The sequence below is a fragment of the Lutra lutra genome, chromosome 8 (assembly GCF_902655055.1).
Source record: "Lutra lutra chromosome 8, mLutLut1.2, whole genome shotgun sequence".
Classification (NCBI taxonomy): domain Eukaryota; kingdom Metazoa; phylum Chordata; class Mammalia; order Carnivora; family Mustelidae; genus Lutra; species Lutra lutra.
The window spans coordinates 127,588,310-127,607,769 of NC_062285.1; the positions used below are offsets into that span (position 1 = coordinate 127,588,310).

Genomic DNA, 19,460 nt, shown 5'->3' on the forward strand with positions numbered 1-19,460 from the left:
CTCGGGGAAGGTCCAAGGCAACTGCTCTTTCAGAAAAACCCTCAGGTAATTCAGATCAGTAGTGCTTCCAGAAGGGCCCTCACAATTGTGGGATTTGGGGTTGACAGAGCGTTTCCATACCTCTCACAAACCCCTGTTGGGTTTCTAAAAGAAAGGTCAGTATGGTCTTTGTTAAAGGTCAGGTGAAGGGTCAGCCGACCCTGGAAGTTCAAGCTGTCCAGCCTGTAGGAACACGGACACCCCCGCTAGCTCCTAGCTTCCTACATGTTTCCTCCAAAGCCTTCCTTTGCTAGCTGCTGTACATAAAAGGATAATTCCAAATTTGTCATTCTTCCATCCCTCAATGTTTTTGTTCTTCTTAAATCCTTGGAAAAGCTGGTCTTTAATTCTGATGTTTAAAATCTTCACCCATTAGCTCTCTTAGAGCACTGTTCCTATGTGGATTTCTAGATCATTGCTTCGCAATGACCTGGGATGGCCATTCATTCAGGTCACCATATTGATCTTTAATGATTTCTGATTGCCCTGGCCTTTCCTCCAGAGCCCTAGACACTGCTGGGACTGATTTGTCCTACTTACTTTATCAAGCACCTGCCAGGACTCCCAAAATCGCAGTCTCGCTCGCCTTCATGATTCAGTCTTGATTTAGGGCCACTTTATGGGGTCACCTTCTGCTCTCCAGAGTTCCTTGTGCTGATGCAATCACCCTCGTTTAAACTTTACAGAACTGCCAAACCCTGGGTCCAAATAGAATCCCATGCCGAAGTCTGGTCTACAAAAGAGACACCCCTAGGGATGCCTGGGTGCCTCAGGTCATGATCCCAGGGTCCTGCGATGGAGCCTGCAGAGTCGGTCTGCTGAGAGGGGAGCCTGCTTCTCCCTCTGCCTGCTGCTCTCCCTGCTTGTGCTCTGTCAATTGAATAAGTAAAATCTTTTTAAAAAGGCGGGGGGGGGGGGGGGGCGCGGTGCGGCGCCTCGGTGGTTCAGTGGGTTAAAGCCTCTGCCTTGGGCTCAGGTCCCGGGATGGAGCTCTGCATCAGGCTCTCTGCTCAGCAGGGAGCCTGCTTCACCCCCTCTCTCTGCCTGCCTCTCTGCCTAGTTGTGATCTCTGTCAAATAAATAAATAAATAAAATATTTTTTAAAAGAGAGAGAAAGAGAGCAAGAGTGTGATAGCCCAGAGCTGCTTTGGTCTTTGTTGGTGGTGGTGGGTGGGGACTGAGGAGGTCTGGAGCCTTCCCAACCTCTGCGCCCCCTAGGAGATCTCTGACAATCCATGGGCTCCATGGAGGGTTTTAATCAATCTACTCTTGTATCAAACCTGCCTCCCCATGGACTAGCTCCCCAGACACGTTCCTGAGCCTTAGCTCGGGGTTTCATGCTTTGCTCCATTTTCCTTTTGAACAACCACCATCTCTAACGTAATCCTTCACATCAACTCATATCTTATTCTTTATAATTCCTTGAAGGTCTGCAGAAATCTGGGCAGATTTGGTTAATTAAAAAAAAAATGCTATTTATACTTCAGGATTGTGAAGAAGCCAGGAGAGAAGTGTTTGGGATTTTTAAAATACACATATGGGCTTTTTTTTATTTATTAACAGCTTTTATACATTTTCAATATTATTCCTTAAAGCAGCTGTTTCTTTGAGTTCTCTTTCACACCTGCCTGCCACTTCGGATTTCCATTTGTTAATTTACAAATCTGGAGTGGAAGTGATAGCAAAGCGCAAGGTAATTTTTCTGATTTTAAACTTTACTTACATGTTTGAGAGTCATTCGTGGATACCCAGCTGGGGTCACAGAGAAACCATGAGTTTATTCTCTGTCCTCGAAATACTGTTTCTGAGCTCTTAATAATAATATAATGTGGGGCGCCTGGGTGGCTCAGTGGGTTAAAGCCTCTGCCTTGGGCTCAGGTCATGATCCCAGGGCTCTGGGATGGAGTCCTGCATGGAGCCCCGCATCAGGCTCTCTGCCCAGCAGGGAGCCTGCTGCCCCCCCTCTCCCCACACCTGCTTCTCTGCCTACTTGTGATCTCTGTCAAATGAATAAGTAAAATCTTTAAAAAATAATAATAATTATAGGGGCGCCTGGGTGGCTCAGTGGGTTAAGCCTCTGCCTTCGGCTCGGGTCGTGATCTCAGGGTCCTGGGATTGAGTCCCGCATCGGGCTCTCTGCTGGGCAGGGAGCCTGCTTACTCCTCTCTCTCTCTGCCTGCTTGTGATCTCTCTCTGTCAAATAAATAAATGAAATCTTTTTTTTTTTTTTAAAGATTTCATTTATTTATTTGACAGAGAGAGATCACAAGTAGACAGAGAGGCAGGTAGAGAGAGAGAGAGAGGGAAGCAGGCTCCCCGCTGAGCAGAGAGCCCGACACGGGACTCGATCCCAGGACCCTGAGATCATAACCCGAGCCGAAGGCAGCGGCTTAACCCACTGAGCCACCCAGGTGACCCTAAATAAATGAAATCTTAAAAAATATATATATATATAACGTTTGCCAAACTTAGTTATGTTTATGTGTGTTTCTTCCAGGAGATTGTGAAACTCTGAAAGGAATGATTTTCTCTTCATCCGTCATTGGACTTAGTGTGAGGCAAGTGAGTAACATGTGCTCAAACAGGAAGGCTTCATCCCTTTGTCCTTTTTAAATATCTTATGAAAGCCTATTTAAAATATTAGTGATCGTGGCATTGGGACAAATCTGACACAAAGTGACTTAAAGAGGGTAACGACAACATAGATCATGCTCCTTTTTCTAGAGGGAAAAGAACATCATGTTCGCCACTGGCCTCAAAGAGGGCACATTTTCTGACAAGTGGCTCTCCAAGTTAGTGAAATGGCAAAATGACAGGGCTGATTGATCGCTCTTAAATGTGGAAAACATGAAAGGGAAAAATATCCAGACCGAAAAGATGCGAGGATAGCTTGAGATCATTATACCGCTGGAAGCCACTAGCTCCAGGCTCAGTTTTGGCAAAAAGGAGGCAACCTAAGCTCAGCCATGCTGTTAAGAACTGCAGGGACAGGACACAGCAGAGGTGAGGCTCCGCCTTCTGGGCCCTGGGTGTTTGCACACGCTTGTTTTGGTCACAGGAGGGCTGAGCGGCCCCACCCGATTGGATCTCTCAGGGCCCCGGGCAGGGACCTGTGACAGTCAATTGTCATTTGGCCCCAGCATTGTTAGGCTCGTGTTATTCGAGGTGCGGAGCAAGGCCGGGAGCAAATCCCCACCATTCGTTCATTCCACATGCTTTATTGAGACATCAAGGAACATCAAGGTAAGTAAACACCAGTACCCGTCCTCAACTTGTTCACAGATTATAGGATAATAAAGTATGGTAACGGCATAGTATCTTGGCGGGGGGTGGGGGGTATCCTGTTTAGACAATGACACTTTATTGCTGATGTCTGCCATTCTGTGACTGTTATTCCTTCCACCCAGTGTGGGAATGAGGACCCTGCGGTATACACACCACTCGGGATCCCACAGAAATGACCTCCACGCAAATACCCAATGGCCCAAGTTATTCTACAGTGAAATCTACCAGTCAACAAATGAAACTCATGCCTGGTCTGACTCTTGAATGTAGCTGTTCAGTTAATTACACAAGGAGGCCACTGGACTGAAGTGTCTCTAGGGCCATGGGGGGCCTACATAAGCAAACCAAAATCTAAGCCTATCAGTGCCTCAGGTTCTGAAATCAAAATGCTAAGCACAACCAGTCGCAAACAGCCAACCAAGCCACAGCCAACCAGATCACTTCCCTTCTTCGCTTCCACACTTGCTCTCAGTAAGCCTTTCCCAGTCTCCTGCCCCCAAGCTTAACCTTAACAATGCTCACTGGCCCTACCCAATTCACATCCATTGTTTCTCAAACTCTTAAAATTCTTTATATGCTTCCACTTAGCTTTGTAACAAATTAGGAATCTCCAAATATTTGGGAAAGCCATCCAAAGCAAAGAGAAAAAATAAATCCAGAGGAAATAGATTAAAATAAACCAAACACCAAATAGGGCTATTATCTTGCAGGAGGTAAGACAGACTACTGTATTCATAAAACGAGAAAGGCCCAAAACAAGGAACAAATAGAGATTGGAAATTAAAAGTAGGATAGCCAAAATAAATTCAGTTGAAGGAGAAGGAGATGAGGAAAGCTCACAGGAAGAAGATAAAAAGAAAGATGAGAGGGCTGGTTAATCTAGCCAGGAGGTAAAATTTCTAATGAATAGGAATTCCAGGAAGATAAAACAGTGAGTAGAAAACTATCAAAAATAGTGGAAATTTTTCCAGAAGTAAGGGAGGGACTCTGTTCAGTACAGTGAATAGAAAACGCCTCCACCAAGAGACCTATCATTGTAAAATTTCATAACACCAGGAACGAAAGCTTCTAGTGAAAGAAAATGAAGGCGAGTGGAAAAATAAAACCAGGGCGCCTGGGTGGCTCGGAGGGTTAAGCCGCTGCCTTCGGCTCAGGTCATGGTCCCAGAGTCCTGGGATCGAGTCCCGTGTCGGGCTCTCTGCTCAGCAGGGAGCCTGCTTCCTCCTCTCTCTCTGCCTGCCTCTCTGCCTACGTGTGATCTCTGTCTGTCAAATAAATAAATAAAATCTTTAAAAAAATAATAAAAAAATAAAATAAAACCAGCATCTAATGAGGGTGGCAAGAAGCAAAAATTACAATATCGTGCATGTCTGCTGTTTGAAGATGACATAGCGTGCATTTGAGTTTACCACCTCATTTTCCTGGAAACTCACTGACATGACAGGAGCAAAAAAAGAAGTAAATAGAGTAAAGTCATAAAATTGCTGAAAATTGAAAAGGGAGCGGGGGAATCTGCATCTTAAATGGTGAATCCCAGGAATATGGGAGGTAGATGGGGGGGTAGATGGGGGAACACACAAGCAGAGAAGGAGACCCCCCACACACAAGACACACAGCAGAGTTCTTGCCTCTGGGTGTCTCTGGGGACAAACAGGGGCTGAAGAGCAGACACTGATGGAAACGATCGAAAAACGTCAAGTAGCGGCTTCCCTCACCCCTACCAGAGATGGTGCCCCTGGACTTAAACCAGAGGAAAATGCTCCAAAAATCGGACCAGGATAATATAGTGCTCCTCTAGGGGTGGTCGAGTCCTCAAAGTAGAGAAAGCCATCCTCATTTGGACATTTTGGGGAAGAAACCCAATGTATGTGCCTATTCCTTAACACAAATATGCTCTAGTGAAGGCTTTTAGTGAAGTTTGCCATTGGATATATCCAGGAACCCCCTACCCCAAACACGCATGTGTGCGCACACACACACCCTCCACGGTATAGTCAGCCCTCTCATGCAGGGAAAAGGCCACTAGAGACAGAAAATCACACCAACTACCTATATGAATGAACCAGTGTTTCACTATTAAATATACACAGGTCACTAACAGTCCTAGGTGTGCAGAGAAAAGCTCCTACACAAAGGACAAACAGATCAAACCATGGATGCTGTGTGTTGCTCAGGGCTTTTAGCTACAGAGTACTGCATCCGTTCTACCTGAGTTATAGATGTGATCAACAAATATTTAAAGACTTATTGTGAACTGGGCAGAGCTCTAGGTATGGGGAGTATGGCAATGGACAAAAGAAAGAAGAAAGAAGACAATCCCTTCCTTACCATCTGGTGTGCCCAGAGCTTCTGGCTGAAGAATAGAAAATGCAAAGGCCCTGGGGTGGGCCCCAACTTTGGCCAGGATGGCTTGGGAAGAGAACAAAGGGAAGAGAGCCTGGAAAGAAGGTGAGACCACACAGGCCTTTCAAGTCATTCTAAAGACCATCTTCACTAGAGAGAGGTGGAACCATTAGAGAGCTTTGAGCCAAGGAGAAAAAAATGTCTTTACCTTAAAATGGGTCACTTTGGTTTTGTGTTGGAAGGAGACTGTAGAAGGATAGAAGGAGATGTTACTGCAGTCATCCGTATCAGAGAGGACAACGGCTTCATCAGAGGACAAGAGTTTCCTCATATCAGAGAGGACAACAGTAGCAAAGCTGAGGTGAAATGGGCAGATTTTAGAAACATTGGGAAGGTAGAGCTGACAGGGATTGCTGATGGCTTGGTCCTCAGTCATGAGAGAGAGGGATAATCCAAGGATCATCATTTGGAATGATTCCAAATGAAGGATGAATCAAGGATGATTCCAAACTTTTGGTCTCAGCCACTGGAAGGGTAGGGTAGTCATTCATGGAGATGAGAGTCTCTGAGAGGAGGAGCCCTTTGGGGGCATGAGTAAAGTTCAGGAGTCTGGTTTTAGACAAGTTAAATTTGCAATGCCTGTACTATTTAGCTATTGCTACCTAATAAATTACCCCCTAACGTAGTGGCTGGAAACACAAAACACTTTGTTAATTCAGGAAATAATTTTTAAAAATTAACAGCATTATTTTTGTTTCAGGTGTTGTAATCTAGTGATCAACAATTCTGTACATTACTCAGCTCATCACAAGTGTACTCTTCATCCCCTTCCTCCATTTTCCCCATCACCCACCCACCCGCCCTCCAGTAACCACCAGTTTGTTCTCTGCAGTGAAGAGTCTGTTTCTTGGTTTGTCTCCTTTTTCTATTTGTGTTCATGTGTTTCTTAAATTCCACACGGGTGAAAATCATATGGTATTTGTCCTTCTCTGACTGACTTATTTCACTTAGCATTCTACCTACTAGATCCAACCATGTTGTTGCAAATGGCAAGATTTCATCCTTGAAATATTCCATTATGTGGAATACATACACACACACACACACACACACACACACACACTTTTTTTTATCCACTCACCTATTGATGGACACTTAGGTTTCTTCCATCTCTTGGCTATTGTAAACAATCCTGCAATAAACACAAAGGTGTGCATATCATTTTAATTAGTGTTTTCATATTCTTTGGGTAAATGCCCAGTAGAGAAATCACTGGATCATATCATAATTTTTTTTTTTAAGATTTTATTTGACAGTGATCACAAGTAGGCAGAGAGGCAGGCACAGAGAGAGAGGGGGAAGCAGGCTCCCCGCTGAGCAGAGAGCCCAATGCAGGGCTCGATCCCAGGACCCTGAGATCATGACCTGAGCCAAAGGCAGAGGCCTTAACCCACTGAGCCACCCAGATGCCCCTCATATCATAATTCTGTTAATTTTTTTTTTAGTAACCTCCATGCTGTTTTCCACAGTGTCTGCACCAGTCTGCATTCCCAACAGTTCATGAGGATTTCCTTTTGTCTGCATCCCTACCAACACCTGTTGTTCTTATGTTACTGGTTTTAGCCATTGACAGGTATGAAGTGATATGTCACTGTGGTTTGATTTGCAATTCCTTGATGATGATGAGTGATGTTGATCATCTTTTCACATGTCTTCTTTGGGGAAATGTCTGGTTATGTCTTCTGCCCATTTTTTAATTGGATTGTTTGTGGGTTCTTTGGTGTTGCATTATAGAAGTTCTTCATATATTTTGGATATTAACCCCTTATCGGATATATCATTTACAAATATCCTCTCCCATTCAGTCTTTTTGTTTTGTCAACTGATTCCTTTGCTGGGCAGAGCTTTTTATTTTGATATAGCCCCAGGAGTTTATTTTTGTTTTTATTTTCCTTGCCTCAGGAAACATATCTAGAAAAAAGTTGCTATGGCTGTTGTCTGAGAAATTACTGCCTGTGCTCTGTTCTAGGATTTTTAGGATTTCTTTAATCCACTTTGAGTTTATTTTTGTGTGTGGTGGGAGAAAGTGGTCCAGTTCATTCTTCTGCACGTAGCTGTCCAGTTTGGCCAGCACCATTTGTTGAAGGGACTATCTTTTTCCTATTGCATATTCTTGCCTTTGTCATTAATTAAACATATAATTGTGGGTTTGTTCCTGGGCTCCCTATTCTGTTGATCTCTGTGTCTGTTTGTGTACTGTTTTGATTACTATAGCTATGTAGTATATTTTGAAACAGATTGTGATGCCTCCAGTTTTGTTCTTTTTCAAGATTGCCTTGGCTACTCAGGGTCCTTTGTGGTTTCATACAGATTTTAGGATTATTTGTTCTAGTTCAGTGCAAAATGCTGTCAAACACCAAACATTTATTCTCACGGTTTCTGTGAGTCAGATATCAGGAGCTGTTTAGCTGGGTGCCTGTAGCTGAGATTTCCCATGACACTGCTGTCAAGCTACTGGCTGGGGCTGTGGTCTCACTCAAAAGCTCAAATGAGTGTGAGGGGACCTAGTTTCCTAGCTCACTCACATGGATTTTGGTAGGCCTTGGAATCTTGCCACATAGGCCTCTCCACAGGGATGTTTTAGGACATGGAAGTTGGTTTTTCCCAGGCTGAATGATCCACGAATGAGCCAGAGAGAGTGAGCACCCAAAATGGAAGCTATGCTCTCTTTGTTATGTGATCTGAGAGATGACATCCCATTACACCTGCCATATTGTAATGATTAGAAGTGAGCCAATATTCCCAGCCTGCCCACACTCAGTGAAAGAGGATAACACAAGGACATGAAAACCAAGAGGAAGAGTTCATTGAATATCCATGTGGCAAGGCCATATGAGTAGTTTGGGGGGGCAAAAAATCTGGAATACAGGGAGTAAATCCAGCTAGAAAGTTATTATCAGGAAAGTACTTATTTTGGGTGTTAGGCATCTTACACAAACTTTGAAAGGACTGGAGGACCCAACTCTGGGCTTAGTCTCTAGGAACATCTCCCAGAACCGTACTACTACAGATTCCAGAGAAATGTTGCCTCTGTTGCCCCACAGTGCAAAATAGATACAAGGTGTCCTGGCCATTCCCTCCTGTAACTCACTTTAGAATCAAATTTCTCAAAGGATCATATTCTGATTGGCAGAAGTAAAGTCTATGTCCTAATTACAGGGAGCAGCAAAATGTGATTTTTTAAAAATGTCAATTATGGGGGGCGCCTGGGTGGCTCTGCCTTTGGCTCAGGTCATGGTCTCAGGGTCCTGGGATCAAGGCCCATGTCTGGCTCTCCATTCAGCGGGGAGCCTGCTTCCTCCTTTCTGCCTGCCTCTCTGCCTACTTGTAATCTCTGTCTATCAAATAAACAAAACCTTTAAAATAAATAAATAAAATGTCAATTGTGGGAGGGTGAAATTAATATTATGGAAAAGGATTAAAACATAAAATTATTCAAAAGAAGTGACGCATCTATGAATGACTACGGTCCATCGCATTCTGAAAGGAATGGAAATTTTAGATCATAAAACAAATCTAACTAAAGTGCCACAAAGAGATATGGATAGTTATTACATCCACTAAAAACTCCAAAGTGAACCAAAAGAAGCACAGAACAAGAAACCATTTGTGATAATTAAAGACATGAATGCAGAAATTTAGAACGTAATAAATCAGGTGGAAGAAATAGACTAGAAGATCTCCCTGAATATAGAAAAGACAGAAAAATGGAAAATCTGAGAAATCTTAATCCAAAAGGGTCTACATTTAACCAAGACATCTGAGAAAGAGAGAAGAGAGAAAGTGGAAGGCATAAAATTATTTCTTAAAAGTTTTTCTAATCCTCAGAACTAAAGGAAGATACTTCAAAGGGTCTTCTAACTACCAAATTCACGGAGCACAAAGACTCACACAGCTGTGGTATCATGATATTTCAGAATACCCAGGATACATGCCAGACAAGAACGATGATGAAATTGATTTTTTTTTTTAAAGGAGCTAATACTACCATAGGGCTCACTATGTGTGAGCAGCTGCCTCACTTTATATATAATAGCTATCTTATATATCATCATCATATTTTGGATGAAAATACTGAGAAACTTACCCCATGGCCGCACAGTGAGCAGGTGGCCGACCAGGACTTCAAGCCAGCAGTCTGGCTCAGTACGGTGAACCGCTGCTTTCTTTTCAGTGGTGCTTAAATTCTAGATGGCAGTAGAGAAAGGTCTTCAAAGTTCTGGAGGAAAAGGATTTTCAATGTAGAATTAATCAAACATTAATCAGATATTAGGGGAACAAAATACATTTTCAGACCTGCCAAAACCCATTTTCAGACATGCAAACACCTCCAGACATTTCTTTGAAAAAGAAATTTAGGGATCCACGGCAGCAAAAGGAAAAATAAATTGAAGAAAGACAACGCATAAGCCCCCAAACACAGGGAAACTAACTAAAGAAGGTAAGGAAAAGTTCATCCCAGGATGACTTCTATGCAAATTGTCCTAGAAAGAAATCAGTGTATATGCACGTACTCATAACGCATTAAATGGCTGGAAGAGATGAATAATAGAGTAATTTTCCCCCCTGTATCATCAAGGAAGAAGATAATTTTGCAACACCAGGGAGGGAAAACTGTACGAGAGTATTCATTCCCAAAGTAAAACAAACTACACATATCCAGGGTTCCTTTTCAGTGACACGCAACGTTTCAGTGACATAAACGGTTCAGTATTTGATGGCATTTAAGGGAAGAGAATCGATTTGCCTTTGACTCTTGGCATCTCCCCTCAGAGAGGCGTGCCTGCCAGAGGACAGGTTTCCTATTCTGTGCATCCAGTCAGCGTGCCCTGGTCCTTTGCTAAATTCTGTTTATTTAAGCATAACTTTCTAAACTCTGTTTTCCCTTGTTAAAATAAAAAACAAACAGAGACCAGCCTTGAAAATTGCCCGAGCAGACAAAACCGGTTTAGTTATACAAGCAAAGCTTAATTCGGCTTATTTTGCTAGGCTAACTTGACCTGGGTTATGTCTTGCTTAGGCCTCTGGAAATCATAAGCGAAAGTTAAACTGTTCTAGGTTGATATAAGCTAACCACTGGCCAATTCCCCCATCATGTTGGGAGAATTCTAATATTGCAAACAACCACTGTGAAGAATGAACAGTTGCCGCTTTCTCATTAGCTAAGCTGCTTTATAACCGTATTACCCCCGAGTCTCATTCTGCGTTCTGGTGTACGAGCTCCTGGTTTGCAAACTGTCTTTTTCGCTGTGTGCCCAATACATTTTTACTAATTACTACATCAGTGATTCGCCAGTTTTACTTTGGCTATTTCTGAACCTTTGATGCTGTTTCGAAAAACTTGATGAAATAACCCAGTTACCAGGACTGGAAGAAAGAGGGAGACGTGGAGGAAACTGCAGGGACGCTGACACATCAGTAAGTGAAAAACCGGTATTTAAAGAGTATGGATCAAGAAACAAAGTTTAAGCATAGCACTTAAGTTTTAAAAGTAACCAAAATAAGAACCAGTCCATAAAAAACCCAACCAGCAAAATCAGGAGGAGGGGGTCGGAGAAGGAGGCGGAAGTGAATCCAACTGTACATCTTCCACGTTGGTTATTAGTAAATAATTGCTTAAAACCAAGAAATCATGAAGCCGAGGTAGAAGCATGGTTTAGAGCCGTAAGAGAGCACGTAAGGCTGACACAGGGAGTCCCAGTGGCTTACCTAGGAGCAGCCGCACCGGGGATGGGCAGCAAGACGATCTCCGTGTAGTTTGCATTTTAATGGTTTCATCCAACATAGTCTAAATGTCTCACTGCTTAATTGTCTGACTTGCCACATGCATCCTGAAACAATCCAAAGGGGGTGATGCTTCCACTCAAGAAACTGGGGCCGTTCGGCACCCCCAGGCCCCCGCCTTCAGCAGCACGGGCCATCTTGCTCCCACTTCCACATTTCTTCTCCGTTCCCGGAGGCAGAGTTTTCCGCCTGGAGCCAATTTACATTCTTCCTCTTTGCCAAGCCAGAGATGATGTCTGTGTCTTTGCCAGCCCATGGACTTGGCCTGGAGAGGAGCTGCAGGGAGACTCTGATGCCATTTCAGAAGAGACTCGGGCTAGTGCGGCAGGAAGCGAGCTCAGCGTTTGGCACCTGTGCCTCATTCTCCCGCTGCTGCGTAGAAGCTACCAGAAGCTGGCGTCACCCTGGACGGAGGTTCTGCCGTGCTTTCCGAGGGGCCCTGGGGCGGCCCGAGCAGGGCCTGGCACCAGCAACAGTAACAGCCCTCCCCGAGAGGTGGCCTGAACTTGGAGCATGAACCAGGCAATCCCGACAAGCTGTGGCTGAAGGGGAGTGAGGGACCCCCCACCCCCACCAGGGACACGTAGGAATCACTAGGTGAGACTTGGGGAGAGAGCTGGAGGTGCTGATACGTAAATGGAGGGAGAAGCAGAAGCCGGTTGTTTAAGCAGGTGCCGTAAACACATTGTCAGCCTGAGCCCTTAATTGAACTCAGCGGCTGGTGAGGTCTGGGGAAACCTTAATTGCATTTACCCCGCACCAAACGATCATTATCATCGTCATCCTCCTCCTCTCCTGCACAGACTCAGTCTAGTAGCACCTGGGCTTTATCTCAGTTTCTTCGGGGGTGCAAACTGTTTTCCCACGGTGTCATCCAGAAACCAGCGGCATCAGCAGCCCCTAGGAACTTTTTAGGAATACAAGATGTCAGGCCTCACTACAAACCTACTGAACCAGAATCTTCACTGCAACAAAATCCCCCTGCCTCCCACCGCCGTGACTGAACGACCGACACAGGAAAGTATGAGAAGCCCTGTTCTTGGGGCGCCTGGGTGGCTCAGCGGGTTGAGCCTCTGCCTTCAGCTCGGGTCATGATCTCAGGGTCCTGGGATCGAGCCCCGCATGGGGCTCTCTGCTCAGCGGGGAGCCTGCTTCCCCCTCTCTCTCTGCCTGCCTCTCCGCCTACTTGTGATCTCTCTCTCTCTCTGTGTCAAATAAATAAATAAAATATTTTTTAAAAAATTAGCCTTCCTTGAAAAAAAAAAAAAAAAGAAGCCCTGTTCTTGAGGCATTCTTACCCTGGCTGGCCTTTTAGAATCCCCTGGACGCTGTGAGAACGTTCGGATCCCCACCCTGCCCCGCCCCCAGTGCAATTCAACCAGAATCTCTGGGTGTGGGACCAGGTGGCAGTGGTCTATAAGAGCTTCCCAGGTGATGCAGGGGCAGCCACAGGCGGGGGGAGAAGCAGGCTCCCCGCTGAGCAGGGAGTCTGAGGCAGGACTCGATTCCAGGAACCTGAGATCATGACCTGAGTGGAAGGTGGACCCTTAACCAACTGAGCCACCCAGGTGTCCCACATCGGAAACCTTTGTTCAAAGGTTCAGTCTGATTCGATTTCGGGAAAGCTTTTTACCATGACTTTCTTCTTCCCAGAGTCAAACACTCATCCCCTTTCCTTCCACCAGGGACTTACCTCCTTCTGCCTCCCTTTATCTCAATAAATGATATTTTTTATCCAGGGGTAGATGGGAGTCTGCCATGGAAGGTCGGAAGTGAGCTCAGCTGGTAAAATGGAGAAGGAAGAGGCCCGCCCTGACACCGACAAACACTCGTGCCGAAGTGACTCAAGTGACCGGGAGAATGAAGAAGGAGGTTGATGGTTGGGCAGAAAAGTTCATTTGCGGGTAGGGGAAAGACTGGAGAGAGGCAGAGGGGATTGGAGAGAGGGAGGATATGATGAGATTAAGTTTAGTTTGATGATCCGAATCTGCATCTGGAAATACAGCTTTGCCCAAACGTGGAAAGGATGGCCACTCGGGCTTTCTCGAGCAACTACCTACTGAGCGGTTCCCCATACAAATCTGCTCAGGAGCCAATAATGAAATCCAATAAAGTCTTGCTAATTACACTTCTAATGAATTCCAAGTCTACCTGCTCCACAGTCCAGAGATGTATATAGTCAATAGCTGTGTTAAATAACCTCAATTACTTACATATGGTATCTAATTTTGGTGTTAATTGTACCCATTAACCCACACAGAAGAGTTTTACATTTCTGCAGGATGGTTAATGTGCTGATTCCTCTGAGGCCACTGACCACATTTTCCTCCACCCTGAAATTATTCAGCCTTCTGGATAAACGACGAAGAAGTCTAAATTTCTTCCTCATGGGAAATGCTTCATAATATCTTTGAATTAAAACTCAAAAATCAACTCTACCCGAGTTTCTCCATCTCAGAGGTGACCAAAGGAGGACATTTGTTATTTGAGCTAGTAGCTTCAGAAGTCAAGATCTCCTCCAGCTAATCAAGTCATCTCCATCCACCAGACTACATGGGCCCCAAATGTCCATATTTTTAACCCTTCACTTTTGTGGGCTCCTATTGTTAATAGACTTAAGGCAGCATGCTACCTCAGCTGGTGCATTCCAATGGAGGTGATAGGTAGGGTTGGATCAAAGACAGCGTACTCCAATGATCCGATCAGGGGTGGGATACAACAGAGCAACTGAAGTTGTATTTAATGTATTTTGTTGCCCACCCAGGCTTAAGGAGCTACCACGGTATGTAACACTCATAAAACATGTTAGAATAGATTTTGCCCAATATATGTCTGATAGAGGTTTTGGAAGTTTAGAAAGTGAAGAGCTCTTGTCCTGTGTGTTCCTGGCCGTATCACTTGCTCATCTTAAAAGGATGCAGAAAATCCTTAAGTCACTATCCGGTGATGATGACAAGTCAATGACAATGACAGACAGACGTTAGCACTAATGACAGTGACAGGTGGTGGCCTGGGTGGTGGTATTCTCAACATAAAGGCACCCTCTGCCATAACACTAGAGCCAAGTGAATACTGCACCAGCAAATTTCACTTGAAAACCCCATTTTCAGGTGCTGGGTGGCTCAGTGGGTGAAGCCTCTGCCTTTGGCTCAATCATGATCTCAGGGTCCTGGGATCGAGCCCCGTGTCTGGCTCTCTGCTCAGCGGGGAGCCTGCTTCTTCCTCTCTCTCTGCCTGCCTCTCTGCCTACTTGTGATCTCTCTCTGTCAAATAAATAAAATCTTAAAAAAAAGACATATAGCTTTAAACAACCACAACAATAATATATGTTTGCTGCAGAAAATTTTAGAAATATAGAGAAGCATGAATAGAAAAGAAAATCATCTAAAATCTCACCATAAGATAACTGATATTATGTTGGTGTTTCCTTCCAATTCCTTAAAAATGTACAGTTACACACCACACATATATTTCTTACCTTTCTTCCCCACCCCCTAGTTCTCCAGCTTATAGGCACTGAGTCCTGTGGGAGCCCCTTTGCATTTTTGTCCCCAAAGCATGTCCCTTCCCATGTCCCATAAAGTTGGGGCCTTCCCCAGATGCTTCCTGATGTTCAGCAGTCCACAGTGAGGGGGCTGCCGTGGTAGGGCAGGAGGCTAACCTCTCCAGTGTCCCTTTCCCTGAAGCAGGTTTGCCCTCCGCCAAAGAAGACTGGGAGTCCTTTAATGAATGATTCAACCATTGCTACAAAGTCATACTTAATTGGGCAGAGAGGGGGAAGCTGGTTGGCAGGATGCCTGGCCTCCTCTACTTGTGCTTTATCACCCTTGACTTCTGCACCAGAGCCGTGAGCTGCCCAGGCCCCCACAGCTGACTCCCTCAGTAGGGTCAAGGTAGAGGCACAGGGGTGACTGTCATGTAGAGCACTGAGAAATCCTGGCCGGTCTTCTGGGCTGTGCTATGTGGATTTCACTCACCTGAATTCTTCCCACTTCTCCCTAGTCCCCTTGGTTTCCCCAGCCTCCTCCTTTTCCCTTGAGCACACTGCCCCTCATCCCTGGAGAAATACCCGCTCTTTGTGTCCTGCCCCTCTTGCAAATTTCACAGCTTGCCTGCTCCCTTCTTTGTGCTGTTCTCCTTGCAGTTTCTGGTGACTCCATCAGGGGCAGCAGTGAGCACGGGGGGGTGGCGCAGTGATGGCTGAGGCCAGCTTTTGGGGGCGGAGATGGAGACCCTGCGGGGTATGGACACAGTGAAGTTCTGATTTGTTTTCCTAAAATAAGATCTGGAATTATAGAACTGACCTTTGTGAGGATTCGTTTCCTTCCCGAAGTATTGACTTCTCCCTGCCCGGATTGTATTCATTTCCTTGCATTAAGTTAGCAGGAAAATTAATAAATCCAAATGCCTTTTTTTTGTTTATTTCTCCCCAGTCCCTGGGTGAGAGGTGGTGGAAGGCAGTCCACAATAAATAAGATCAACCTGCATCTGTCCTGATTTTTTTCACTTAACACTGTGAGAATTTCCCCCTTGTCATTAACTGGTTTTGGAAAATATGATTGTATGTGATGGTTATATATTTTACATATATTTTGCAAATTGTGTACCACAGTTCTTTAACTATTCCTCTACTGGTGGACAGTTAGTTGGCAGTTTTTACTCTTATCCAAAACTGCTACAGGTTTTCTCATATGTAAATCCCTGGCCCTCTCACGGATCACCTGCCATGAGCCACAAGAGCCTCATTTCATCCTTCGGATTCTCCTCAGTGCTGAGAGCAGAAGCCGCTTCACATCTGGCACTTAATAAAAACTCATTAACTTCCCTCGTGGTCTAGATCAGCTTTCATGGGGGCCTAGGAATCCTATCTCTTTAATATTAAGCTATATGAAATCACAAGATTATGCCAAACCCAATTAGCCTCTATCACGAGCTATTCACTCCATGGACAGGCAGCTCACGTTTTGTTAATATTCAACTTCTGACATGCTATTAGCAGAAACCATTCAGGCACCAGAGAATCAAAACACAAGTAATAATTTTTTAAAAGCACTCTGCAATGAATGTCTCATGAATATTCATCACGACAACAACAAAGTCCCCAATTCAAATGACGTCCTTTCAAGAGAAACTATTTGACAAATCCTAGGCAGTGGTGGGTGTAAGCGACGTTGCCAGGGCTCCCAGGGATGATGTCCTCCACTGAAGCCACATCATAGTGTCGGGTCCAGATTTCACGATCGGGTCTGAACTGCACACACATGCACACACACCCAGGTGCCCTCACACGTGTGCACACACACACACTCTCACACAGCGTGTTTGATGACGGTAATGCTCTCAGTTAATGTGAGCATCAGCTGTTGATTCACCAGAAAAGTAGAACCAAGATGAAGGAGACCTAAGTCCAGACCAAAGCTACCTGACTACTACCTTTGGGAGGAAAAGACTTGTGGAAATCACCTTTAAAGCCTTTAGCTTTACCATCACAATGAGGCAGGTTCAACCCAGATGGGACTTTCCTTTCTGCCCAACCCTGGGCTCAGAGTCATTTATGGAATACAGGTTAACTTAACCAAAATGTAGATTGAATCCATTTACAGGCTTACCTTTAGTGCGCTTCGTTGTTTTTTTGTTTTGTTTTGTTTTGGTTTGGTTTGTTTTTTGAGTTTCACAGATATTGTGTTTGTTTTTTTTTTTTTACAAATTGAAGGTCTGTGGCTCCCAGCGCCGAGAGAGGCTCTCCGCACCATTTTTCCCACAGCATTCACTCACTTCCTGCCTCTGTGTCTACATTTTGGTAATTCTTGCCATATTTCAAACTTTTAAAGATTTTTATTTATTTATTTGACAGAGAGATCACAAGTAGGCAGAGAGGCAGAGAGAGGAGGAAGCAGGTTCCCTGCCGAGCAGAGAGCCCGATGCGGGGCTCGATCCTAGGACTCTGAGATCATGACCTGAGCCAAAGGCAGCGGCTTAACCCACTGAGCCACCCAGGCGCCCCTATTTCAAACTTTTAAATTATGATTATACTTCAGTTGCTGTAATCTCATGATAAACTTTTAACAGATGAAGAGTTGCCTCTTAGGGATGAACAAAGAAATGGCTGCTTGAGTTGGAGTCTACTGGTGAAGATGCTGTAGACTGTTGAGATGACAACAAAGGATGGAGAATATTACCTGAACGTGGTTGACTGAGCAGTGGCAGGTTTGAGAGGTTTGTCTCTAATTTTGAAAGAAGTCCGACTGTAGGTAAAATGCTATGGAACAGCATCGTGTGCTACAGAGAAATCATTGGTGAATGGAAGAGTCAGTTGATGTGACAGACGTCATTGTTGTCTTATTTTTAAGAGACTGCTACAGATACCCTGTCCTTCTACAATTGCCGGCCTGATCAGTTCAGCAACCATCAATGTAGAGGCAAGATTAAGAGTTGCTCAGGGCTCAGATATTATCATTTTTTGGCAATAAGGTATTTTTAAATTAAGATATATATATATTTTTAAGATTTATCTATTTGAGGGTGGGAGGATCAGAGGGAGAGGGACAAGCAGACCCCATTCCCAACGTGGAGCTCGACAAGGGATTGGATCTCACCACCCATGAGATCATGACCTGAGCCAAAACCAAGAGTTGGATGCTTAACCGACTGAGCCACCCAAGCACTTCCGGCATTGTTTTTTTAAAGACATAATGCTGTTGCAGACTTAATATAGTATAAACATAACTTCTATAGACACTAGGAAACAAAAAAACTCATTTGACTTGCTTTATTGCTGTAGTCCTGAACCCAACCAGCAGGGCCTCTGAGAGGCATGCCGGTACAGATGTTCTGGCCTCTGGCCTCTAATCCCATTTATTTAACGCTGTTGACAGTTCTTCCCGGGTTGCCACACCATCTTGCCCCCAAGGGATACTGGCTTCCAATGACTTTCTCAAAGGTTGTTCCTGAGCTTTGCTGATGGTGGCCATGGACGTTTGGCTCACTGCAGGTGGGCAGAAAACTGTGGGAGGTAATGTCTTCTCATGTTAAATTTATTGGAATTTTAGAGCATAAATGTAGAACAACACATCTTTCAACCATATCTTCCCTTGAGTGTTTAGGCTGTAGTTATGGTGTTTGAGATGTGATTTTTTTCCGTGTTGACCACATCCAAAGATTCAAACTCTGGTCAGGTTCCCTAAACTTCTATGTCCATCTGCGCACTTCCTTATCAAACCCGGTTTTAACCAGAACCCCCCACCTTTAATATCTGATCCAACTTTGATATCTGATTGGGCCCCTCATCTGCCACCACACCCCAGGTGATGAGGTCCGATCACATCAATCTGCTGTGTTTAGCAAGAATCCTGTTAGGTCCACTGAGGTAGAATGCCCCTCACCCCTGATGTTTCCTCTCAGTGATTTTCCACCCACTGACCCCTACCCTACCCCTGAGTGGCTATGGCTCCCCACTCGCCCATGTTGTTTTCAGAGTTGAGTCCCATCTCTCTCCCCCACTGTAACATCCCGTTGCAGTGGTCCTTGAATAAGGTTTGCCTTACCATTGTTAGCAAGTGTCATTGAATAATTTCTTTAACAATGCCTGCCTTCCACACACCATCACCAGAGAGGAGGCTAGGGGAGGGTCCAGAAACAGGATGAGAAGAATGGTACCGTCCACATGATGAATGACTGTTCCTTGTCCAGTACAATTTAAGACTGACCTGGGGAAGCATGGCATCAGCACATCAACTGGAGGCAAGACAGGACATCAATTGGAAGGGTCAGTTGTGGGGCGGTGGTCTTGAAAGCCATCAGCGGAGAAATGAGCAGCCACCCCCAGAGGACAGCACAACAAGTGGCACAGAGGCTGCAAGCAGTTAGGGAGACTCTCCTGGGTGCAAGCGGTGAGGGCGCACCGGGTAAAGGACACCTGCCACCACCCTGCCACCCTTCAATGCTCTAGG

At 44.9% G+C, this 19,460-nt stretch overlaps 1 protein-coding gene across 1 annotated transcript in view; it reads right to left on the reverse strand.

Moving 5' to 3' along the window:
* Positions 1–9,841: 9,841 nt before the first annotated feature.
* The window catches only part of SLC41A2 (solute carrier family 41 member 2), a 127,421-nt gene continuing 117,802 nt past the window's right edge, over positions 9,842–19,460 (reverse strand). Inside the window, exon 11 of the mRNA XM_047742206.1 lies at positions 9,842–9,946. Within this exon, the coding sequence (XP_047598162.1) occupies positions 9,908–9,946 (39 nt within the window). The 3' untranslated portion in view covers positions 9,842–9,907. The remainder of the gene's footprint in view (positions 9,947–19,460) is intronic.